The following is a 27,189-nucleotide window of genomic DNA, read 5'->3' on the forward strand; positions in this document are numbered from 1 at the left end:
AAGGTGAAGGATAAAAGAGAGTTTGAACTTTCAAACAGATATAGACATATTACTAGGTTATGTTTCTAGAATAAGAGTACAATTATTGTTATCATCATTTTTTTCCTTTGGCCTATCCTACCTCTGGTCCAGTCTGCTTTCTAAGATGTGCTCTCATAGGCTAAAGTGGGTAGGGAACAGCTGATGGTCAACAAAATCCTTTTTAAGCTGTACAGGTTTTCAAAGATGGTGCAAATCTTTTTCTATTTTCAGGAATGTTATCTGCAGTCCTAGCATGGGGGGTGTCCTGGCTAAGTCTGTCCCAGAATGCTCATGGAAACTTTGAAACAAAAACAAAACTCAGGATGGATAAACAGCAAGGTCACACTGTATAGCACAGGGAACTATATTCAACATTCTGTGACAAACCATAATGAAAAAGAATATGAAAAAGAACGTATACACAATATGTGTGTGTGCGTATGTATGACTGAGTCACTTTGCTGTACACAAGAAATTAACACAACGTTATAAATCAAATATACTTCACTAAAATTGAAAAACAAAACAAAACAAAACTCAGCTCTACCTGTGTGTTCCTTATTGTGATTTTAAGGGTGCTGTAATGAGATTCTGGCTCCCTCCCCGGTGTTTTCCCAAGTGGTTAGTCCTATATTTCCATGAGATGGGAGGCCCAGTCCAGAAGCTCTGTGATGGTCAAGAAATCATGGATTTCTTGGCACATAGTAGAGGCACTAGAAATATGTGTGGAATTGAACTAGTCTCCAATCTAGATTTTATTCATTTATTCTTGAATAGTTAATACATGATTCAAAATTTAAAGATAACAAAAGGGAATGATGTGAAATTCTCCCTCTCACCCCTCTACCCCAACTTCCTTGTTCCTCTCCTTACAGGCAACCAGCATTCCCAGTTTCTTATGTATCTGGAAGGTACTTTTATGACACGAAAAAAGATATTCAAACTGATACCCCGAAGAAAACCATACCTTGCTCTTTTTTTCTTTTCAAGAGCAAAGTACAATTAAATGGGCTGCTTTTTTAAAACTCTGGAGGCCTTAAGGTCTAAGGAAGTCCTAAAGTTAGACTATCAAGGCCAACACCCATGGGCAACAAGGAGAGGAAGTTAAGGGGTGTGTGTGGGTGTGAGAGAGACAGAGAGATGGGAATGACTTCAATACTTTTATCCAGAAGACAAAGAGGTACCATAAGGCAGAAGCTGGGTAGAAATTCTCCTGCTTCACAAAAGGTAGAAGAAACTGAAGCTAATTATGGTAGGAAGTTAAACAAACTTGATCTCTACAATATTTGCCAAACTCAACTTTTCCAGTTGTTTTCTAAAGATACCAGGGTACAACACATGAAAAGGTGGAAGGCTGCAAACCCCTACAAGTGGCAACAGGTAACTGATTAGAGATGAGACCTTGCCTGAGTTTTGATTCCATTACAGTCATAAATTTGCACGAAAAACCAAGTGAGTCCAGGCATCTGGACTCCACAGGCCAAGCACTGGATATAGGACAGGTCCTTGTCTTCTGCATTCCAGTACTCCCTGCCTCCCATGGAGGGATGTCTAATTCACACCTGTGTTCCTTTCTTGGTCTGTCCAATCCCATCTCCTTCATGGTGTTGCCTAGGTCCCATTTCCCCATGAAGTCTACTCAGACGCTGTTGAGTTCTCTGTATTTTATGAGCGACACTCTCCAGGACAGTCAGCGTCCTTTTCTAAGGTCCCTTAAAAAACAACAGTGAAATCTGTGTTCCACTGGGTAGCCAAGAAGAGCAAGTAAGGAAACTGCTCTTGGCTAGAAGGGGGCTTCACAAGTGGTTCAGAATTTCCCCCCAGGCTTTGCCTTCTCCTTGGGGTCCCTAGAAATCTGACCTTTGCTGCCATCCTTGCTTCTAGCCCCAGAAATAAGACAGAGACTAAGTTTTATAGAGTGCTTTAGAGTTTACAGTATGCTTTCACACATTTAATCTCATGTGACTCTCAAATCAGCCCTAAGAGACAGGTTATCAACCCCTTGTAGTCATCAGAAAGGAAGACTCATAAAGGTTGTATGACTTGACCAGGGTTCATCTCCTGTTCCAAAGTTCATGCTCTTTTCATCCTTTTGGTTCAGGAGTGGGCAAAGGCTCTTTCCTTCTTCTTGTTTAATTTATCTGAGATAGGCTGGAGTTGTCAAAGGGAACTTGACTTAAATATGTTAAATTAACTAGCAAATACACAAAGGAAATATAAATAGCATAAACTGGGTCAATTAAGGAAAAGGTAGGTTGAATGAGGCCTGAATCTAGCTTCTTTATCCCTGCCTCCAGGACCTGGCCCCCAAGGGCATTCTTTTTTCTTTTTTTTCTTTTCTAGCTTTTATTGAGATATAATCAACATATAACACTGTAGAAGTTTAAGGTGTACAAAGTATTGACTTAATACACTTATTTATTGCAAAATGATGACCACCATAGCGTTAGCTAACACCTCCATCACCTCACATAATTACCAGTTGTTTTTGGTGGTGAGAACATTTAAGATTTACTCTCTCAGTAACTTGCAAGTATATAATACAGTCTCCCAGGGCATTTTTCAGTTTCCTGGTTCCTCCACTTCAAGAAGGGGAGGGCTGGGGCAAGAGCATGTACTGCCAAGATGACGAAGGCTAACATTAACTGGGCACTTACTGTGTGCCAAGGCACTCTTCTAAGTGCTTTACATATATTACCTCATTCACTCCTTTCAAAAACCCTGGGGGTATATGCAGTTGTTACCTCCACTTTACACTCAAAGGCAGAGAGAACTTCGAGAACTTGCTCGAGGTCATGCAGCTGCTGGCACATGACGCAGCCAGGACTTCTGGCTCCAGAGCCTGTGCTCCCAACCACCGTGCTATGCAAGCTCTAATGTGCATGTGCAGGACGCCAACAGACAGCATGGGACAGGTGGAGAGATGGGAATAGGACTTCTAGGAGAGGATGGAAACCTTGGTCCTTTATTATAAATCCACAAAGCTATTCTCCCACCTCATCTACTTCATACTGCTTTCTCACCATTCCTTCTGTGTTGATGTCTTCTAACTAGATAAAGAGTTCCTTGATGTCAGGGGACAGACCTCATGCTTCTTTCCTCCTACCCAGAACCTGGCACTTAATGAACCCTTCAATAAGGTACCTGTCTCCTGTGTGATTTTCACCCAGTCATTCACACTCACAACAGCAACAAGTTCTGATCCTATGAGGAAGAACTTGTGGCAGATCATAGTGGAGAAGAGAATGGACTCCTTGGTTGGTAGATTCAACAGGGACGGAGGCAAGAAATGAACATATATTAGGATCCACTTTAGACCAAGTCCTAAACTGGGCAGGTTGCATACGAGATCTCACGTAACCCTTAGTATAATTCATTCTGTGAGATGGGCATTATTGCTACGGTCTGAATGTTAGTGGCCCCCCAAATTGATATGTTGAAATCTTAATGCCCCATGTGATGGTATTAGGAGGTGGGACATTTGCTTAAGTCATAAGGGTGGCGCTCTCATGAGTAGGTTAGTGTTCTTATAAGAAAGACCCCACAGAGATCCCTACCTAGCCCTTTCCAGCTTGTGAGGACACAATGAAAAGGTGCTGGCTGTGAACCAAGAAGAGGGCCTTCACCAGAACGTGACCATGCTGGTACCACAATCCTGAAGTTCCAGACTCCAGAAACGTGAGAAACAAATTTCTGCTGTTTATAAGCTACCCAGTCTGTGGCATTTGTTACTGCAGCCCGAACAGACTAAGACAATTATTTATAAATGAGGAGGTAGATGCTAAGGATTTGAAAATGGGTCTTCTAACTGAGGTACCCTCTACTCTGCTCTACAGAGCGCCCTGGGAACCAAGACAGGAGGTCTTAGGCCCTGATCCTGCCTTCCTTTCTACCATGAGCCTGTGTGGCCTCTGGGCCCTGAGACTGCTGTAAAACAGCACCACACAGCACCACACAGACACAAGGAGGCACAGGACCAGCGTGGATATTTTCAAGAGCCGGTTCAGGGTTGAGTAAGGATTTATTAGGGAAAGTGTAGAGTTCCTCATTTTCCCACTGATGGACTTTCAATTCCTGTCTATTTCAGGGGCATCCAACTCTTTCACGTCACTCCTGTTAAACATGGTGAGGAGGGCAGATGGGCCTGGGAGTTGTTTCCTGGTGCCAGGAAAGGGCAGGGGCAAGTGTGAGTGAGTTTCTCAAGGTCCCCAGTTCCTGATTATTTGGAGTCTTAAAAGAAGCCTGTCCAAATGCTTGCTGTAGCTTGGAACAGTGGCTAGGCAGGGAGATTTATTGCCTTGCTTTTTGTGTCCAACTATTTTAAGGGTCACTTATGCTCTGGTGTCCTTTAAAATTTATGGATGTTCACCCTAGTCCAAAGAACCGCTATACTCCTTCCTGTGGCTTCCTCATAAATGCCCTCTGAAATACCGATTTAATTTTACACTATATGTGCTATAGAGCTTTCTGCAGTTCCTATGGGGGCTCTATTCACTACTTTGGATTTTATTTTTAAAAAAAAAAGGACAAGAGTAACTAAACACGTGCCGTAAACAACCACAAAATGCTGACCCTTTTTCTCAATAGCAAAGCATATTCTCTTTGTGGACAAAGCTATAGGAAACCAAAAGCATTTTCCATGTGACATAAAACCTCAGGCTTCCAGTATAAATGAGGAAACAGATGCCAACTCATGTCTCTTTGAAAAGGGTCAGGATAAGTTTTTCTTCTTTCCCTTTCCTCATCAAGTATGCTAGCCTTCTCCTTCATGTTTTTTTTTTTTTTTGTCTTTCCTCTGCATCACTTTCCTTGCTACACCTGCAATTTCTGATGGGGTGCGGTCCCCACTGTGGATTAATTTTTACTTAACCTTTGACCATCGGAACTTGCTGTTCCCACAGCTATCTTTAGAGAGGAAGCAGTGATGATCTTAGTCTTCTGAACTATCATGTGAAAAGTGGTTTCCCAACAGATGTGGCCTACAGTACTCATTGACTTTTGCCATGTGAATTTCCTCCTAACTGGGTTCAGGAAGTGCCCACTCCGGTCTGTACCAGAAGCAGCAGGAAGTGTACAGGGTGGGGTGAGAGTGGAAGTATGTGGGACAGATGATAAAGCTACGATTATAATAGAAATGAGAGATGGAAATGACTCAAGAGGACTTCTAAGCCAAGGCTCTGCTCCCTGAGCTCTGTTTCAAATTGCCTGAGAATATCTATGCAGTGTCTTCTCTCCCCAGGACCTAGAATCTAGCTGGGAGATATGACACAGGTGGGAAATACTTTAATAATACACGGTATCATAGGTTGAGTGTCTCATCAGTGGTCTCCAGCAGGGGTCGACAAACCATGGCCTGAGTGTCAAGTCCAGCCCTATTTCTGTAAATAAAGTTTTACTGGCCCATGGGCACACCCATTTGTTTACTTATTGTCTAAGGCTGCTGTACTCTACAAGGGCAGAATTGAGCTGTTGCAACACATTATGGCCCTCGACGCCTAAAGAATTTCTTATCCATCCCTTTACCAAAAGAATTTGCCCAACCCTGGTCTAGAGCAGGTGCCTTAGGAGGTAGGCAGGGAGAGATCACTGAGGCTGGTTTGCTACAGGAAGGCTGCACAGAAGGGCTTGACTATGCCTTGAAGACTTCTAGGATTTAGTTAGAGAGGAAGGAATGGGAGATAGTATTCCAGGCCAGGCAGGCTCAACACCATGGCAATTACTAGGGAAAACTTTGACTGGAATGGAGGGACTCTAGTCGGCCCTCTGTATCCATAGTGGAATGGTTCCAGGACCCCCTGCCTAAACTAAAGTCCACGATGCTCAAGTCCCTTATATAAAGGCATAGCACGGTCAGCCCTCCATGTCCTTGGGTTCCCCATCTGGGGATTCAACCAACTGTAGATGGAAACTCCAATCTGTCATTGGTTGAATCTGTGGATGTGAAACCAGCAAATAGGGAGGACTACCTGTATATTTTTTGAAATAAAAAAGCACATATAAGTGGATCCTGTGCAGTTCAAACCTGTGTTGTTCAAAGGTCAACTGTATTTGAGGCAGGAAAAAGATGGAAGGATGAATACAGAGGCTAAGTCTGAATAGCACAGAGCCTTGAATGCCAGGCTAAAATATTCTAAATGATAAAACACATCATTTTCCCATACCAGCCTCTACACAGGTAGAAGAGTATAAGGAAGTGACTTTTAAACTCCATTCAAGTTCTGAGAATCAGTTTTAAAAGTAGATGCCTAGCTCCACCCCCAGAGATTCTGTCTGAATTAGTCTCAGGTGAAACATTGTTTTTTATACTTCCCAGATGACTCTATTGTGCAGCTGGGAACCCCTCCCTAGATGAAGGAAGTGGCTAGTTACGTGCCTGCAGCAGCCCAGCTCGGGGGGGCCAGGTAGATGGAGCAGGTGCACAACATATGTGAATCAGATTGAGCCAGCAATATTGGCTTGTACCAGAGCCAGCCCAATAAGCCTGGGTTTAACTAGAGTCAGCTCTATAACCGTCAGCCGGCCACATGGTTGTCAATAAAAGACATCACTTCTGCCAGCCCTTGCTTAAACCTGGAAAAGCCCGTGGTGCTCAATGCAATATTGAGTCTGTTTCTAAATTTGGGCATCTATAGATTCTTCTCTCACTGTTATTTTAGCATGAGCATTCACAAGGCCTTCCACAATCTGCCCTCAGCCTTGTTACCTCTGATCTTTTCTCTCCAACCACAACCCCAATGACTCTGCTTCCACCATCCCGCACCAGACTCCCTGTAGCTCCTGAACACACGAGGCATGTGCCCGCCTCAAGGACCCCACGCTCGCTTTTTCCCTGCCTGGGATGCTCTTGTCTTCTTTTCCTCCAGGCATACACAAGGCTTATGGCTCACATTCAAATCTCTGCTCCGGGATTATTGTCTCAGTGAGTCCTCGCCCAAACATCTAATTGAAAATTGCATCCTCCTTCCCACAGACGCACTATCCATCCTTCCTCCCCTGCTTTATCCTTTCTCATAGCACTTAACACCTTCTAACATACTGTGTCATTTCACTTCATTCTGTTTATTTTCTCTTTTCCTGCTACAGTGTAAGCAGTATGAGAGAAGGGACTTTTATCTATTTTGTTCTCTGATACATCCCCAGAGTGCCTTCAATGGTGCCCAGAACACAGAAGGAACTCAATAAGTATGTGTTTATTGCATCAGTGTTTGCAATGCTTTTACTCATCCTTCAGGATTGAGTTTGAAAAGTCCTCTGTTAGACCTTTTCGATTTCCCCTTTCCCAAAGAAAGAGACCTCCCTCCTCTCTTCCCTCGGACTTCTCCTGCAACTCTTTAGAGCTTTTCTGTCCCTCCTCCTACTTCTGAGCTCCTCCAAGGCTGGGGCGGGGGCACAGGACCTAGCATTGGTGGTGGCTGAAACAGGTGTATGTTAAGGGATTGAGCAACGGAAGCTCTGGACTATTCTTCTCCTTGTAGCTACACTTTCTGCAGTTGCACACCTATGTAGCTCTCCATTTTATTCTAACATCTTGACTTGAATGGACCACAATGTATCCTCACCACATAGGAGGTATGTGAATTGCAGTGAGAAAAGCCTAAACCATCAGATGCTTCTGAGAATCTATCGGTTGTGTGGATTATCTTTCCCTTCCCACGTTAATCTATTTACCAAGTCCCGTCCATGTTACTTCCTACATATCCCTGAATTTATTCACTCTTTCTGTTCTCTCCAGCTCTCTAGTCTAAGCCACGGTTATCTCTTCCCTACAATACTGCAACCACTTCCTAAGTGGCGTACTCCATCTTGTCTCTTCCCCTAGAATCCACCCTCTACACGGTGGCCAGAACAAGCTTTTCAAAACACGAATCAGAGGATGTCTCTCTCCTGCTTTTAAACCATTCAGAGATTTCCCATCACACTTAGAGCAAAGTGTGCAAGTCTTACCGTGGCTTAGAGGCCGGCAACCTGCTCCCGCTACCCTCTTCGGCCTCCTCTTAGGCCACTCTCCCCTTAGTTATTCCTGTGACAGTTTCTCAAATGCTTTCAGTTTTCTTGCTTCAAAACCTCTGCTGGTTCCTCTGCCTGGAATGCTCTGGAATTCCTCTGTCTGGGATGCCCTCTATTCACTCAGATAATTTCCACCCGCTCTCCTAACCTCAGCCCAAATATCCCCTCCTCAGAGAAACCTTGCCTAAAGCTCAGACGAGGGGTACTGTTCTGTCACAGGCCCCCCAAAGCCCCCAGTTCTTCCTCTTTTTATCAGAGTCCTCTTAACTTGAATTACTTTCCCCACCAGACTCAAGAGGCGCCCACTAGAATTCAACTTGGCACACGATAGGCTCTCAACAAATATTTATTGAATGAGTAAGTCAATCTATCTGTGAGATTTTGCCTTCTTTAGGCCCTTTACCAAAGCTTTCAACTTTGAACATTAATATTTATTCAAATGTTTTCTGATATACCCTCCTACCTTGAGGGGTTGACATGTGACCAATGACTGTAAGCTCCACCTTCAACTCCGGACCTGGGTCTCCTGTATTCCAGCCATAGCTGCCTTATCGGCATGACAGGATTTGTAGGCATGGCCTAGTCACAACCTCAGTGATGGGAGACAGAAACACTTTTTCACCTTTTAGCTTGAGACTCTGGTCAACAAGAGCGCTGTTGCTCTTAGCAGACATCTGGAACTGCATGTCACCCCAGCCGGGCTCTGCGGTGCTCAGCCCCTCAAACGAGGAGAGGAGAAAATGCCAGAAACAACCCACCACCGCCCGACTGCGGGCCTCGGCCTCAAGGCCCGGCTTCTCCGGGGCTGGAAGGGCTCTGAGAGGCGGAGCTGTTCCCTGTGCAGGGCCTGGGGGGAGCATACGAATGCTGCTGAGAGGCAGCTGTGTGTGTTGGCTGTGACCCTCGAGCCCCAGCTGGAGAGAGGGGCTAGGCACAATGGCTTCTTTCATGGAAAAACTTTACTCTGCAAACTCAGGTTTGAATGCCTGAATCGCTCTCCTCTTGGTAAATCATAAGACACGAGACAAGGCTTGTGCAGTTTGGCTCTCTGTGGGGCTAGCATGACATGTCTTTCCAGCAGAGATGCCGCAGGGAGTCCCTCTGACTGGGCATCGGAGCTTACCTCCTCACAGAGGACCAAACCTTATATATAGCCTGTAAGACATTCTCACAGGTTCTGGACCTAAAGAAGGTATGAGCAGAGGTACTGAACTGCTTTTCTTAAGCCACATATAATTATGTATTTTGTTACTGGAGACACCTAAGGTCATCTAATTCTGACAAAAATCCAGGGCCTTTATAATAAGATTTTCTCTTTCCTGGACTTCCTGAGGAAGAACTCTACTCCTCCAAGTTATATTTGTTTTTTCTTTCAAGCTCTCGTACTTCATGGAGAAAGCCTAACGCAGTGACAGGATAAAGGACAGAGTGACACAGAGTTTGGTCCTCCTCGGAAACAGGAGACGTGAGATCACCACCAGAGACCTTGGCATGCTTTCTACATAATGAGCTGCATGGACTAGATCAGTGGTCAGCAAATGTTTCCTCTAAAGGGCTCAATAGGAAATATTTTAGGCTTGTGGGCCATATGGTTTCTGTAGCAAGCACTCAGCTCTGGCATTAGGGTATTAAAGCAGCCACAGACAGACAATTCCTAGGTAAATAAATGGCCATGGCTGCATGCCAGTAAGACTTTATTTGCAAAAACAACTGGTGAACTAGATTTGGCCCATGGGCCATAGTCTGCCAACCCTAGGAGACATTATTTCTTAAAAGCATCTATGTAATAATCCTAGAACAAGATTATCAAATTTGAGTGTCAGCTTGGTCTAGGAAAATATTTTAAAACATACATGTTATAGATATATGTATGTGTGTGTATATGTGTATGTGTGTATATATATAGAGATACTCATATATATATATATATATATATATACACACATGTACACACATCTCCTGTGTGTGTGCATGTGACATATATATAAGTGTGTTTCTGACCAAGATGGAGTAACTGAATTTACCCTCCTGACCAAAACAATTTAAAACATTGAAAAATATGAAGCAATGGTTTTTAAGACACTGGACATTAGGCAATGAAGGGCACTGGTCCCTGAGAAATGGGAAATAAACAAAGGTGAGCCCATGTTGCCCTAGCTTAGTGCCTTGAGAGACTTTCCAGGCTGCAGTATAGGGAAACCAAGTTGGACCTGGTGGATTCCCTCAGTTTAGGAGAAGGAGCTGAAAAGGAATAGATCCTGTGCCCATGAGCCAGCCTGAAAAGCCTCATGATTTGTATGGCATTGGGTAGAATGCAGTCAAAGTGACCAATACATCACTGAAACAGAATAGAGTCTAAAAATATATCCAGACATATAAGGACAACTGATTTTCCACAAAGGTGCAAAGGCAATTCAGTGGAAAAAGAATTATCTTTTCAACACATGGTAGTGGAACAAGTTGGGTGTCTGTATGCATAAAATGAACTTCAATGTGTACCTCACATATATAACACCTAACTCAACATAAATGATACACCTAACTATAAAACCTAAAACGATAAAACTTTTAGAAGAAAATACCTTGAGACCTTGGAGTAGGCAAAGATTTTTAAACACAACACCAAAGGAACCAACTATACAAGAAAAAAATTAATAAGTTGAACTTCATTAAAATTAAAATCTTCTGCTCTTTGAAAGACATTAGAAGACTGAAAAGACAGCCACTGACAGGCACATAATATTGGAATTCATATATCTGATAAAAGACTTGTATCCAATATATAAAAAGAACTCTCAACACTCAATAATAAGTAAACCAAAAACCCAATTAAAGAAAAAGCAGGGCAAACACTGAACCGACATTTCACCAAAGAAGAAATCAGGGTGGCAAATATTCACATGAAAAGCTCAACACTAGGGCTTCCCTGGTGGCGCAGTGGTTGAGAGTCCACCTGCCGATGCAGGGGACACGGGTTCGTGCCCCGGTCCGGGAAGATCCCACATGCCGCGGAGCGGCTGGGCCTGTGAGCCATGGCCGCTAAGCCTGCGCGTCCGGAGCCTGTGCTCCGCAGTGGGAGAGGCCACAACAGTGAGAGGCCCGCGTACCACACACACACAAAAAAAGCTCAACACTATCAGTTGTTAGAAAAATACAAATTAAAACCACAACGAGAAACCACTACACACCTAGTAGAATGTCTAAAATTAAAAGGCCAACTATAGTGTGTGTAGGTGAGGATGTGGAGCAACTAGAACTACACTGCTGGTAGGACTGTAAAGTAGGCAACCACTTTAGAAAACAGTTTGGCTGTTTCTTAAAATGTTAAACATACACCGACCATACGATCCAGCCACTTTAGTATCAAGTATTTAATCAAGAGAAATGAAAGCATGTGTCCATACAAAGACTAGCCCGTGCATATGTATAGCAGCTTCACCTGCAATACCCAGAAGTGGGAAATGACCATTCTGTCCTTCCATAGATAAGTGGTTGAACAAGCTGTAGTTTATCTATACAATGGACACTAAGCAAAAATAGAAGGAAATGTACTATTGATGCAAGTACAATGGGGGTGGATGTCCAAATAATTATCCTGAGTGAAAGAAGCCAAATCTCCCAAAAGTATGATTCCTTTTTTATAACATTCTAGAAATCCAATCTAATCCAAACAGACAGCAGATCAGTAGTTACCTGGGATGGGGCAGGGGCGTGAAGGAACAATTACAGAGGGGCACAAGGTTACTCTTGGGAATGATGAATATGCTCACTATGTTGATTGTGGTGATGGTTTCATAGGTGCATCCATATATCAAAACATCAAATTTTAGACTTTAAATATGTATCATTTATTGTACGTCAGTTATCTCAATAAGGTTGTTAAAGAACATATGTCACACCCCAGTGTTCATAGTAGCATTATTTACAATAGCCAAGACATGGAAGCAACCTAAGTGTCCATCAACAGAAGAATGGCTAAAGAAGATGTTGTATACCTATACAGTGGAATATTACTCAGCCACAAAGAAGAATGAATTTTTGCCATTTGCAACAACATGTATGGACCTGGAGGGCATTATGCTTAGTGAAATGAGTTACACAGAGAAAGACAAATACCGTATGTTATCACTTACAAATAGAATCTAAAAAATAAACAAACGAATGAATATAACAAAACAGAAACAGACTCACGGATATAAAGAACAAACTAGTGGTGACCACTGGGGAGAGGGCAGAGGGGAGGGACAAGATAGGAGTAAGGGATTAAGAGGTACAAACTACTATGTACAGGAGACCTTCAAGATGGCAGAGGAGTAAAAAGTGGAGATCACCTTCCTCCCCACAAATACATCAGAAATACATCTACACGTGGAACAACTCCCACAGAACACCTACTGAACGCTGGCAGAAGACCTCAGATTTCCCAAAAGGCAAGAAACTCCCCACGTACCTGGGTAAGGCAAAAGAAAAAAGGAAAACCAGAGACAAAAGAATAGGGATGGGACCTGCACCTCGGGGAGGGAGCTGTGAAGGAGGAAAGGTTTCCACACACTAGGAGGCCCCTTCACTGGTGGAGACGGGGAAGCTTCCGAGCCATGGAGGAGAGCACAGCAACAGGGGTACAGAGGGAAAAGCAGGGAAATTCCCGCACAGAGGATCGGTACCGACCAGCACTCACCAGCCTGAGAGGCTTGTCTGCTCACCCGCCGGGACGGGCGGGGCTGAGAGCTGAGGCCTGGGCTTCGGAGGTCGGATCCCAGGGAGAGGACTGGGGTTGGCTGCATGAACACAGCCTGAACGGGTCTAGTGCACCACAGCTAGCGGGGAGGGAGTCCGGGAAAAGGTCTGGAGCTGCGAAGGAGGCAAGAGACTTTTTCTTCCCTCTTTGTTTCCCGGTGCATGAGGAGAGGGGATTAAGAGCGCAGCCTAAATGAGCTCCAGAGATGGGCGCAAGCCTTGGCTAACAGCACGGACCCCAGAGACGGGCATGAGATGCTAAGACTGCTGCTGCAGCCACCAAGAAGGCTGTGTGCAAGCACAGGTCACTATCCACACCCCCCTTCCTGGGAGCCTGTGCAGCCCGCCACTGCCAGGGTCCCGTGATCCAGGGACAACTCCCCTGGGAGAACACATGGCGCACCTCAGGCTGGTGCAACGTCATGCCAGCCTCTGCCACCACAGCCTCACCCCGCACCCGTACCCTTCCCTCCCCCCGGCCTGAGTGAGCCAGAGCCCCCGAAACAGCTGCTTCTTTAACCCCGTCCTGTCTGAGCAACGAACAGACCTCCACGCAGAGGCGGGGCCAAATCCAAAGCTGAACCCCAGGAGCTCTGCGAACAAAGAAGAGAAAGGGAAATCTCTCCCAGCAGCCACAGGAGCAGCAGATTAAGTCTCCACAATCAACTTGATGCACCCTGCATCTCTGGAGTACCTAAACAGACAACGAATCATCCCAAATTGAGGCAGTGCAGTGGTCTTTGGGAGCAACGATATATATATATATATTTTTCCCTTTTTCTCTTTTTGTGAGTGTGTATGTGTATGCTTCTGTGTGTGATTTTGTCTGTATAGCTTTGCTTTTACCATTTGTCCTAGGGTTCTGTCTGTATTTTTTTTTTCTTTTAGTATAGTTTTTAGCACTTGTTATCATTGGTGGATTTATTTTTTGGTTTGGTTGCTCTCTTCTTTCTTTCTTTCTTTTTTTATTACTACAAACACCCCACTTTCACTAATGGACAGATCATCCAAAATGAAAACAAATAAGGAAACAACACAAGCTTTAAATGACACATTAAACAAGATGGACTTAACTGATATTTATAGGGCATTCCATCCCAAAACAGCAGAACACATTTCTTCTCAAGTGCTCATGGAACATTGTCCAGGATAGATCATATCTTGGGTCACAGATCAAGCCTTGGTAAATTTAAGAAAACTGAAATCATATCAAATACCTTTTTGACCAGAATGCTATGACACTAGATATCAATTACAGGAACAAAACTATAAAAAATACAAACACATGGAGGCTAAACAATATGCTACTAAATAACCAAGAGATCACTGAAGAAATCAAAGAGGAAATCAAAAAATACATAGAAACAAAAAACAATGAACACACGACAACCCAAAACCAATGGGATGCAGCAAAAGCAGTTCTAAGAGGGAACTTTATAGCTATACAATCCTACCTCAAGAAACAAGAAACATCTCCAATAGACAACCTAACCTTACACCTAAAGCAATTAGAGGAAGAAGAACCAAAACCCCCCAAAGTTAGCAGAAGGAATGACATCATAAAGATCAGATCAGAAATAAATGAAAAAGAAATGAAGGAAACCATAGCAAAGATCAATAAAACTAAAAGCTGGTTCTTTAAGAAGATAAACAAAATTGATAAACCATTAGCCAGACTCATCAGGAAAAAAAGGGAGAAGACTCAAATCAATAGAATTAGAAATGAAAAAGGAGAATACTAGCAAACAGAATCCAACAGCACATTAAAAGGATCATACACCATGATCAAGTGGGGTTTAACCCAGGAAGGCAAGGATTCTTCAATATATGCAAATCAATGTGATAAACCATATTAACAAATTGAAGGAGAAAAACCATATATCATCTCCATAGATGCAGAAAAAGCTTTCAACAAAATTCAACACCCATTTATGATAAAAACCCTCCAGGAAGTAGGCATAAAGGGAACTTCCCTCAACATAATAAAGGCCATATATGACAAACCCACAGCCAACATCATTCTCAATAGTGAAAAACTGAAACCATTTCCACTAAGATCAGGAACAAGACAAGGTTGTCCACTCTCACCACTATTATTCAACAGAGTTTTGGTATCACCTCACACCAGTCAGAATGGCCATCATCAAAAATTCTACAAACAATAAATGCTGAAGAAGGTGTGGAGAAAAGGGGACCCTCTTGCACTGTTGGTGGGAAGGTAAACTGATAGAGCCACTATGGAGAACAGTATGGGGGTTCCTTAAAAAACTAAACATAGAAATACCACATGACCCAGCAATCCCACTACTGGGCATATACCCTGAGAAAACCATAATTCAAAAAGAGTCATGTACCAAAATGTTCACTGCAGCTCTATTTACAATAGCCAGGACATGGAAGCAACCTAAGTGCCCATCGACAGATGAATGGATAAAGAAGATGTGGCACATATATACAATGGAATATTACTCAGCCATAAAAAGAAACGAAATTGAGTTATTTGTAGTGAGGTGGATGGACCTAGAGTCTGTCATACGGAGTGAAGTAAGTCAGAAAGAGAAAAACAAATACCGTATGCTAACACATATATATGGAATCTAAAAAAAAAAAAGTACTGATGAACCTAGTGGCAGGGCAGGAATAAAGACGTAGACATAGAGAATGGACCTGAGGTCTTGGGCAGGGGACGGGACAGGGAGGGGGAAGCTGGGGCGAAGTGAGAGTGGCATGGACGCATATACACTACCAAATGTGAAATAGATAGCTAGTGGGAAGCAGCCACATAGCACAGGAAGATCAGCTCGGTGCTTTGTGACCACCTGGAGGGGTGGGATAGGGAGGGTGGGAGGGAGAAGCAAGAGGGAGGAGATATGGGGATATATGTACATGTACAGTTGATTCACTTTGTCATAAAGCAGAAACTGACACAACAGTGTAAAACAATTATAGTCCAATAAATACGTTAAAAAAAAACCCAAAAAACAAAACAAAACAAAACAAAACTACAATGAGGTATCACCTCAAATGGGTCAGAATGGCCATCATCAAAAAATCTACAAACAATAAATGCTGGAGAGGGTGTGGAGAAAAGGGAACCCCCTTGCACTGTTGGTGGGAATGTAAACTGATACAGCCACTATGGAGACAGTATGGAGGTTCCTTAAAAAACTAAAAACAGAACTACTATACAACCCAGCAATCCCACTACTGGGCATATACCCTGAGAAAACCATAATTCAAAAAGAGTCATGGGGCTTCCCTGGTGGCGCAGTGGTTGGGGGTCCGCCTGCTGATGCAGGGGGCACGGGCTCGTGCCCCGGTCCGGGGGGATCCCGCACGCCGCGGAGCAGCTGGGCCCATGGGCTGTGGCCGCTGGGCCTGCGCGTCCGGATCCTGTTGCTCCGCAGCGGGAGAGGCCACAGCAGTGAGAGGCCCGCGTACCGCAGAAAAAAAAAAAGAGTCATGTACCACAATGTTCACTGCAGCTGTATTTACAATAGCCAGGACATGGAAGCAACCTTAGTGTCCATCGACAGATGAATGGCACATATATACAATGGAATATTACTCAGCCATAAACAGAAACGAAATTGAGTTATTTGTAGTGAGGTGGATGGACCTAGAGTCTGTCATACAGAGTGAAGTAAGTCAGAAAGAGAAAAACAAATACCGTATGCTAACACATATATATGGAATCTAAAAACAAAATGGTTCTGATGAACCTAGGTGCAGGACAGGAATAAAGATGCAGACGTAGAGAATGGACTTGAGGGCACGCGGAGGGGGAAGGGGAAGCTGGGACGAAGTGAGAGAGTGGCATGGAAATATATACACTACCAAATGTAAAATAGAGAGCTAGTGGGAGCAGCCACATAGCACAAGGAGATCAGCCTGGTGCTTTGTGACCACCTAGCGGGGTGGGATAGGGAGGTAGATGCAAGAGGGAGGAAATATGGGGATGTATGTATATGTATGGCTGACTCACTTTGTTATAAAGCAGAAAGTAACACACCACTGTAGAGAAATTATACTCCAATAAAGATGTTAAGAAAACCCCATAAAACTACTATGTATAAAACAAATAAGCTACAGAGATATACTGTACAGCACAGAGAAAATAGCCATACAGAGAATATAGTTTTTACTAATTTTAGATGGAATATCATCTATAAAAATTTAATCAATATGTTGTACACCTGAAACTAATATAATATTGTAAATCAACTAAACTTCAATTAAACCAATTCTATGTCAAATAAATGCAAAAATACCTGAATATGTATTGTATCTTATCAGTAAAATAGAACACTTATAAAAAATTAACAAGGAACCTTTCCAGGCAACTCATAAATGAATATAAATGACTGATAAGCATTAAAAACAAAATGACTGAAAATCATAATCGAAGGAATTAAAATAAAAAATGATACCATTTTTGTATTATATTTTATCCTATTGTATATTCACCTATTAAAATGGTAAATATAGTAACACTTGGCCATACCTAGTATTGATAATCTTTGTGGGAAATGGGAATTCTCATCTTGTGCTGATGGATACATACACGGGTAAAACTTTTTTGGAGGGCAATTTGACGACATACAGCAAAAATCGAAAATATACGAAATTTTGGACACGATAATTTCACTTCTAGAAATTGATTCTAAGTAAACAGGGATGTACACAAGGGTAGAGGAGTAAGAATATTCATGTTTTTATTTTCTAAATTTAATTTTTATTGGAGTATAGTTGATTTACAATGTTGTGTCAGTTTCTGCTGTACAGCCAAGTGAATCAGTTCTACATACACATATATCCACTCTTTTTTAGGTTCTTTTCCATATAGGTCATTACAGAGTATTGAGTATCTATGCTTTTATATTAGCAAGAGATTGCATGAATTTAAATTTTCGACATTAGAGAATTGGTTAAATAAGATATGATACCTCCTACTAATGCAGGCATCAAAAATAAAACTGTAGAAAAATATCTAGAGACATGGAAAGATGAGTCTTATGTACAATTAAGTGAAAAAAGTTACAAGCAGTACTTAGAGTATGATTTCATTCTAGTTAGAAAAATATATAATGTATATATTAATGGCTAGAAAACAGATATTTGTGCTGGTTACCTCTGGGCCAGGTAATTATAGATGATTTTCATTTCTTCTTTTTGCTTCTATTTTTAATTGCTCTACAATGCAGACACATTGCTCTTATAATAAAAACTCCAATAAAACTTATTTTTCAAAAAATATCAATGCTAATGCCCTATAAATGGTGCTGTGAGAAATATCCGTGTTGGGCCTTAGTGGCCAAAAGAAATATTTGACAGAAGGCTGCAAATGGGTTTAGGTGCTGTGGGGAGGCCTGAGATGCTGCTGCTCTGAAAATGGAACCCTGCAGGGTACTGCTTGGCCTTGGAACACCAAAGGTGGTGGCATGGGCGCTGGCCTTGCCCTCCAGAGCAGATGGCACAGTTTAGGCCTCGCTGCACAAAGAACAACCGGAAAACAAGGACAAAAAAATTAGCATCTGCCTTGCCTGGGACAAGGGATTCAATTAGGCTGGGTCAACTCTGCATGGACGAGCCTCTACTGGACATTTTCTATGTCTATGTCATATAGCAAAGAGTGTGAGAGCAGCAAGGGACTCACTTGTCCCAAGTCTTCATTTACAGTTACGGAAAGTGAGGCTCAGATGAGCCCATGCACGGGTCATTCAATCAACATTCCTTCTTGAAAGCTGTAACAGTGGCTTGAAGTGAAAACAATGCTAGACTGTCTGAAAACTAAAACAGCCATTTCTGGGTAGACTCACCTACTGGGAGTCTCAACACTCAGCCTTCATGGAGAAGAGTTGGTGCTGACATACGGCTTTAAAAACCCCAAATCTCCCTTCTCCCCTTCCTCCCATGAAAACACGAGAATCAAGGCCCATGAGTTACTGTCCCTGTGCCACAGAACCGTGGAGCTCTTTGAATCTGTTGTAACCAAGTAGCCTTGTAGATGGGAGAAATACACACACATGAATCTCAACATTTACTGGCTACAATGGGGCTGGCAAATGGCTTTCATCCTATATACCAATCGCCAACATGCTTGGTTGGAATGTTAAAATGAATTCCAGTAGCTCCTTGTTGGTTATCTATTTTTTATATAGTAGCGTATATATATTTTTTATTTATTTTTTTATTGGGGTATAGTTGTTTTAGGGAACTATACTCAATATCTTGCAATAACCTATAATGGAAAAGAATGTAGAAAAATACATATATTTATATATATATATATATATATATGTATAACTGAATCACTTTGCTGTATACCTGAAACTAACACAACACTGTAAATCAACTATATTTCAATAAAATTTTTTAAACACACACACACACACACACACACACACACACACGCCACATAGAAGGGTTAAAAAAAAATGAATTTCAAGGCAGAGCCTGGGCTGACTGTCATGATTGATTAGGGGTGCCTTGGCTGTGGAAGGGGTGATTAACAAATATCTTTGCCATATATTTCCATCCTGATCTAGAACATCTGTTGCCCTCAGCACAGTGTTTCTTCATTCAATCTCTCTCACTATTGATTACTCACTCTTATAGAATGTCAGATTAATTCTTTCAAATATTACTTTAACTACATCATCCTCCTACTTAAAAACCCTCTAAAGATACCTCCCCATTTCCCACATAGCAAAGCTACCCCCTTACCTAATAATCAAGGTCCTCCACAATTTGATGCTGTTTACCGTTCTGAGTTCTAAGCAACCCTCCACAGAATCTCCTCTCTGGCCTCTGGCTTATTTCTTGTACCCAGAGCGCATACTCTGGTCTGAAAGGGCCACCAGCAGGAGCCAGGGATGGGAGCTGGTCCAAAGGGGAGCAAATGGACTAACGGATCAGGATGAATCACCAGCCAGGGAGGCCCCAGATGGAGGGAGGCTGTTAGAATGCTTCCGGTAAGGGTTGGAGTCACATCTGAGTGGACAAGCTCTGGCTGAGGCTCGCTCCTTGTGAAGGCCTAGTTTCTATCCCAGCTCAGCTGCCTGTCATCCGTTTTAAAGCAGCGGGGTCTTACAGCTGTTTCTAAACAGACACCTGATGCACATCTCACACATTTCTCACACGTTTTCACCTCCTCCGGGCTCCTGGCATCTTCCTCACCTCGAGGGCCTGTTTCCTTTCCTTTGTGCCTATTTGAATCCCTACCCCCCATCCTTCAGTGCTCAGCATCAAAGCATAACAATGAGGCTCTGGTCTGTCTCCAGTGACCTACTTCTCAGAGACCTGATACTTGACACCATTCCCTAATTCATCTCCACGATTCCACATGGATCTCTCCTAGTTCAATGGTGTTGGCAAGACGCTGACATTCACCACTAGAGTCCATTTTGCCCACGCGGTTACATTCAGGGACTTTATGCATACTGCCTCCGTGGTCTACTCAGGTGGAGCGGTCTGGATGTGAACTAGGGCATTAAGGTGTCTCTTAACTGTTAGATTTAAATACCAGTCTAAGGTACCAAAGCACTATAAACTAGGAATGGAATGCAGCAGCATAAAGCACAATAAATTCTTATTGCCCATGGCTAAAATAAGACAAAATGTTATTCCAGAATAAGGGAGAAAGAAAGTAAAGCTATCATGGGAAACATGAGCAGGTCGACTTTTCCAGCATGCTGAATGGCACCTGAGTGACCCAAGAGTCATTGAACTTGAAAATAAACAAGTGCTGCACACCCTGCTAGTGACTGGACGATAAGTTGTGACAATCTCTCACAGTGATGGGCCTAAAATAAAAAGTTTACAATGCACATGTTTAATTTGGAATAAATTTACCCTTTATATGCCAAAACAAACAAAAAAAAGAAGTTTAAACTTCTGTGAATTCCGATCAACGTGACGTGCAAAAACTCAATGCCAAGTTTGTTACCACAAACAGCGCTACTCGTTACTGTATCTGTGTTTTATTTTTACCCAGATCAGAAACAGAGAAATCAGAAGCTTTTTCCATAGGCCTGTATGCATTCTTTGCTAGTTTCAGATGTTAACAAAAACTGAAGGTAATCTTTCTGTGCTAGAACCCTAAAGATACCAAGCCCTGGGGCCGTATTGTTAAGTCATGACCAGTATGACTGAGAACCCATTGGCTTCCTGTCCTCTGCACGTGGGCGAGGAGAAGAGTAGAGGAAATTTCAACACTGAGCCAAGCACATAATTCTAGCTACCGTGACCAACATTTGGGGCCACAAACAGTGAGCATGAAGATTTTCTCCACTTTGTAGGCCTGTTTTTCCCAGGCCTTTGAGGGCAGAGGACTTCTTCTCCACCTTGACCATCTCCAGAGGGCATGCTGGGAATGTAGAGGTTGCTCTGGCATCTCCACGATTCTGGGGTGAGGGGCCCAGGATGCGGATGCCCTTGAACAACTCTCTGCTACAAGAGGGTGCCAGCCACATGGGCAATAACTTGGTGGAGGTCACCGATGACAGATGCCAGGGAAGTTGTACCTGGTGGAGTTACTTAAACACTTGCCTTGAGGGGTCTCTCTGGGTTGGTTTTACGCCCCACCTACTGAAGGAGGTTTAAATAGATGGCCTGGCTTTTAGGAGGTACTGATATTGCAGTTTTCTCCTTGAAGGCTAATTATAGCTCTAATTTAGGTAAGAAGAGGTAATGGAGGAGTACTGGGATACAGTTGGCAAGGGGTGAAGAGATATAGGAGCTGTTCTGCACTGCTGTATCTTTCTCCAAATTCAGCGCCATCAATCTGAATGAGAGAATCTGGACTGTGGCATCGGCCCAAGAGGATTTAGAAAGGAGCCCCATTAGACTCTGGACAAGCTCAGGTCCAGACTAAGAACTTCAGTCACCTCATATGGAAAGTCAGCCAAGTTTCCACTGGTGAGTCTGGATTCTGTAGGCAATTTAGTGATTTCCTGTTGGCCACCCCCGACTGCTGCTTCCCTCCCACCTGCAAGTAGTCACCCACCCATAAATCCTGTCCAGCCCTGGATCTCTGCCCAATGTTCCAGAGGGCCGGACTCACCGAGGAGAGCGGAATTCCCAGGATCCAGGCCCAGCTGTGTTCCCAGCGGAGACGTCAGCACCGAAGGAAGGTTCGGTCCAGTGGCTGAGAGCAGGGCCCTGATGTCGTCCAACTGCGTGGGGACGTGGGGGGGATCTGTGAGAAGGCAGATGGTGCATCAGGCAGGTTAAAGCATAAAGGCTGTGTTAAGGGGAGAGGGAGAGGCGGTCATGCATGTAAGTGTGTCTGTGTATAAGGCAGGCGTTACTATTGTTATCTTTAACACCATTTTTCCTATAGAGAAGGTGTTCCCATCAAGGTGAGTCTGAATTTTAAATATAATATTTGATGCCTGAAACTGTAAGGTCGGTAATAAGAATCAGGCATGTTGATTTCCGGAGTTCCTTACTGTATGCCACTCTATCCCACAGTACCACTGGGGACTCTATAAACGCATAGTTAAATGAAACTATATTATAAAGGCACTTTAAAAAAGCCAGTGCTTCTTCAGCATTTACTAGATGCCAAGTCCTCTGCTAAAATATTTTTCCTTTAACTCTTAAAACAACCTTTAGAGGGAGGTACTTTGTTATTGTTCCCACAGATTGGGATACACCACAGGAATTTCTTATTGCGAAGGATCCTGTGAGTGGCTTTTTTCTAGGAAGAAAAGGGTCCAATTGTGAGGCTGGGAATTTGCTTTGTGATCTGGATTTTTATGCCCAAGTAGGATCAGAGAAGCAGGATAGGGATGATTTATTGTTCAAAATCTTATAAGGAGTCAGGGCTGACGTCATCAGGAATCACAGTTAACCAGAGGTAAAAGTGACAAAAAGGGAAGTATAGTGGCTTGCTTATTATTTCCACTGAACAAATAAAGAGGCAAGCACCTGCTGAAGCTACTGGTAGGATGATCCCAGATTCTCCTGGGAAAGAAGCAGAATTCTGTTCCCCTTCTTCTTTCCTCTCCCGTAGCACTGCGTCACACTCCAAGGCCAACTCCCACCTTTTACTCTAGAGCACTTGTTGGAGTGGAAAGAGAAGCAGGAGGGTTGCCCTTGTAATTGATGGTCATTTCAACAGTGTTCAGTGAGGGCCTACTGTGTGCTTGTTACCTTGTTCAGTACTTTTTAGGGATGGCAAATAAATAAGTCACAGTGGTGCCTGAGTCTACTTCAGAAACATGCCTTCTGTCTACTGTGCCTTTGACTGCAAAAGACCATCACATACAGAAAACGGTGATGAGTTTATATATTTATATATATAAATTAAAAATTTTAAAGACATTCTATATATATTCTATATAATTTAAAAAATTCTTTATATGGTATAGGGTAAAAACATCGTGATTGGATTCAGGAACTCAATTTGTGCTGTGGCTCTTTCATTCACTAACTTGGGCAGGTCACTTAATCCCTCTAAGCCTTAGTTTCTTCATCTATAAAATGATGAAAAACCTCATCATTTCCAAGGTCTCTTTCTACTCTGATATACCATCATTTTAGGAACTGATAATGACAGTTTATTCAAACCTAGACTCTTTTCCTCCCATCCTTTTTAATATTCCCTCAAAAATATTGAAATTGAATATTGAGGGAAATGGAGTTCCCTCAAGAGTACTGAAATTGAAAAGTCCTTCAAGAATATTAAAATTCAAGAAGTCTTTGCTTATTTATTAAGAGCCAAAAGGGGAGGTTATGTCCCATCTTTAAAACCATCGATCTTTTGGGGCCAAATGTCACACCCTCCTAGTGTCCTTACAGCTTCTGTCGTAATTTACTTCTTCAGGGCATGTCCAGCTGATCTTCTGAGGGAAACTGTAAATTCCCCAAGGACAGAGGTCACTGCTTGTATTTATCCTAAAGCTCTACATGGGACTCCGAGGCAACACTTAATGAACAGTCATCCCACTTAATGAATAGTTATACTAACTCATGAGTGAAAGTCCACCTCATGACACTTCAAGTCTCCACATTACAGGTTAAGTCACAGGCCTTGGCATGAAACCTCAGCTTTACACATGAAATCCCTCATTTAAAAATTAAGTCACATTTTGGGCTGATTAAAAAAAAGAGAAACACTACTCCTATGTCCATAAAGTACCTAAAGAAAGTAACAACTTTGATGAATAAACCAAGACTTCTGATTGCGGAAAGCCCTAAAATTAAGAATCTAACTAGCGATTTTTTTTCCCATCCAGTTTGATTAAAATGGGAAGACGTCATGTTCTTCAAACTCCACGTTCACGGTCACACTGCATTAGCACTGGAATGCTGCAGATCTGGCTCCCAGACCGTACACTCTTCACTGGTGGAGCTACGGTAGCAGCTACACCTCCTATGCTTTCAGCTCTGTTAGCAGAGGCGACAAGGAAGGGTTTTTAGGGAGGAAAAGCCCACAGTAAGCTCCATAACTCAGTGTGGGGCAAGAGTCTCTGGGCCCCAGGCTCCAGACGAGCAGCTCAGCCAGATGAAATCCAACACAAAACAAATCACATCCTTCACGGAGCTGACTTTCTGCGGCTTCCTAAGATAACTGGAGGTTTATGCAGCCACTGTTGAGATGAAAACCCATGTGGGCATCTCTGAAATCTGAGTGGGCAGGGGTAGACCCTATGCTTTGGTATATCATCAATTTGGGGTGTGAAAATATAAAGTTTACTTATTTTTCCCCGCGGAAGCCCATAATGTATGTATGTGTATGTATGCGTGGTGTGTAATTATTCATATTTCTCACATTTTCCTTTTTTTTTCCCCTAAGAATGATGGCTTTCTGTTCCTGAGATAGCCAGCACACGTGCTCTAATAATTGCCTTTTTAAAAAAGTAAGACAAACACAAGCTTCTTTATCCTATCCCACCAATTCCCAGACTGTGGGGAAGAGAAGCAGAGAGTCCTAATCCAGGGGACAAAAGGGTTGTAGCTTGCACGTGGCTGAGTCCAGCCCTGGGCATCAATGAGTGTTGATGGTGTCTCAGCAATTGTTGTTATTTTTAAATAACTATTTTATGCCAGGAACTGTGTTAGACTCTTTAATCAGAGGTCCTTATGTTTGGGGGTGCTGTAGTCTGAATGTTTGCATCCCCCAAATTCATACGTTGAAATCCTAACTCCTTCAAGGTGATGATATTAGGAGGTAGGGACTTTGGGAGATGATTCGATCATGAAGGTGGAGCCCTCCTGGTTGGGACTAGTGTCCTCATAACAGAGACCCCTGAGAGCTGGATCATCCCTTCAGCCATATGAGGGCACAGTAAGAAGCCATTATTCTGCATCCACATAGAGGGCCTTCACTAGAGTCCAATCATGAGGGCACCTGGATTCTGAACTTCCAGTCTCTAGAAGTGTGAGAAACAATCTTCTGTTGCTTATAAGCCACCCAATCTGTGGCTATTTTGCTATAGCAGCCGGAATGGACAAAGACAGGGGATGTACACGTGTGGACTTTAGGTGGACTAGACTATGAACTTCCTGAAATTTTACAAAATATTTTGCATTTATGAATTTTTCTCGACAAGGTAATCTATCGTTTTCGTCTGATTCTCCAAGAAGTCCTTAACATAGAAGGAGTTAAGAGTGACTGCTGTACTTCTGTTACCTCTAGTTGCCAACCCCTACCCAAATATGGGCAATCTTGCTCCATAAGTTTCTACACGGAGACTAGCATCTACGGCTTAGCAAGGTTAAGTGACTTGCCCAAGGTTACACAGTGAGTCAGCAGTAGAGCTAGGGTTCTAAATGACGTCTTCTTGGCTTGCTTGGCCCCAAGGTCTGTGTTCTTTCTACTGGGAGGCCCTAAGGTGGGGAGAAGGGAAGGGATATTGATTTTACCTTTATGCACTTAATTGGATCAGGGACAGGAGGAGGTAGAGGGTGGGTTAGACAGTCACCCCCAGTGGGGTCCACAGGGGGCAGCCGGCCTCGAGGTGTTTACCTAGGATCAGTAGCTGGGTGTTCTCAGTCAGCTCCCCGTGCAGATTGGCCGCCCTGCAGGAGTACAGGCCCTGATCCGAGGAGGACACGGCTGTAAGCAGCAAGGAGCCCTCGTGCAGATGGTGAGGGGCGCCCAGTTTGCTTTTATTCCTGAACCAAGTGACTTCGGCTTCAGGCACACCTAGGAGGAAAAAAAATAAACTCATCAGCCAACACATTCAGGTGACCCTGGAGGCATTTACGGCCTCTTGCCAGGGACCGCCCCAGGGCTGCTCTGCAGGAAGCATGTGCCTGGGCGTCTTCTACTCCCCTTCAGCCAAACTAAATAATGCTTCTGACCTCTCAGCTGTCTTGAGATCTTTTGCCTTTTAAACCTTACACTGATGAGGCAGGAAGAGAGAGGCCGGTTCAAGAAGAGGAAGGAGGCAGCTGGGAAAAGGGCACTTGCCAGGGTGGAAGGAGTGAACCCAAATTCTTTGGAGAAAACACCTCAGAACCGCATGTATACACCAGTGCAAACGAATGACGGACAACTACATGAAACAAACCTAACGTTAAATAAGAAAAGCCAGACGTGAAAGCGTACACACAGTACACAGTATGATGTTGTTTCTGAAAGTAGAAAACAAAAATTGGTAACATCAGTACTCTGTTGTCAGCAGTCAGAGTGGGGGGTTCCTCTGAGACTGGGATGGACTGGGAGGGGTTGTGACTGGGAGTGGGGACAGGGAGCTTGGTTGCTAGTAATCCTCTGTTTTTTGACTTGGGGGCTGGTTTGGTGGGCTTGGGACCTTTATGATATGAGCACTTTTCTGTATAAATATTATATCTCAGTAGAAAGTTAAAAGCTACAACATGTGGATATATTCATGAACCAGACAAATGAAAGCTGCTAGATCCTTACCAGAGTTGACACTCCGTGTAGAAAACAAGCCTGTATTTTTTGAAGCCTAAGTATTTTCTTAGAACAAGAAAAGATTGAACTATCAGTATCACCACAGAAAAAGAAAGTGTTCTGCTCTCTCCTCAATCTAAGTTATTGTTGTGAGAGAGAGCTGGGGAGAGTATGCACATCTGAATTGGGATGGGGTTCCTGTCTTTGGAAGTCAGGCTCTATCCTCTAGGAGTGTTATGGACTAAATGTTTGTGTCCTTTGTAAATTCATACGTTGAAGTCCTAACTACCATCAGTGTGATGGTGTTAGGAGGTGAGGCCTTTGGAGATTGTTAGGTTTAGGTGAGATTGTGATGAGGGGGGTGGCTCTTGTGATGGGATTAGTGCCCTTGTAAGAAGAGACCTTCTCTTTCTCTCTCTTCATCTTGCTGTGAGGACACAGCAAGAGATAGCTGTCTGCAAGCCAGGAAGAGAGTCCTGGTCAGGAACTGAATGGGCTGGCACCTTGATCTTGGAATTGCCAGCCTCCAGAACCATGAGAAATAAACTTCTGCT

General features: G+C 43.2%; 1 protein-coding gene across 8 annotated transcripts in view; it reads right to left on the minus strand.

Moving 5' to 3' along the window:
- The window catches only part of ADAMTSL1 (ADAMTS like 1), a 472,773-nt gene that overhangs the window by 72,682 nt on the left and 372,902 nt on the right, over positions 1–27,189 (minus strand). For all 8 annotated transcript variants that reach the window (XR_016393555.1, XM_089913199.1, XM_089913195.1 and 5 more), the window contains 2 exons: positions 25,742–25,921; positions 21,830–21,964 (listed from right to left, as the gene is read on the minus strand). Coding sequence is in view for 7 of the 8 variants with exons in the window: in XM_089913199.1 (XP_089769325.1) it covers positions 21,830–21,964; positions 25,742–25,921 (315 nt within the window). In the remaining variant the exon portion in view is untranslated. The remainder of the gene's footprint in view (positions 1–21,829; positions 21,965–25,741; positions 25,922–27,189) is intronic.

This window comes from Delphinapterus leucas, chromosome 6 (genome assembly GCF_059928025.1).
Source record: "Delphinapterus leucas isolate spDelLeu-1000000601 "Yukka" chromosome 6, BTC_Dleu_Yukka2, whole genome shotgun sequence".
In the NCBI taxonomy this organism is placed as follows: domain Eukaryota; kingdom Metazoa; phylum Chordata; class Mammalia; order Artiodactyla; family Monodontidae; genus Delphinapterus; species Delphinapterus leucas.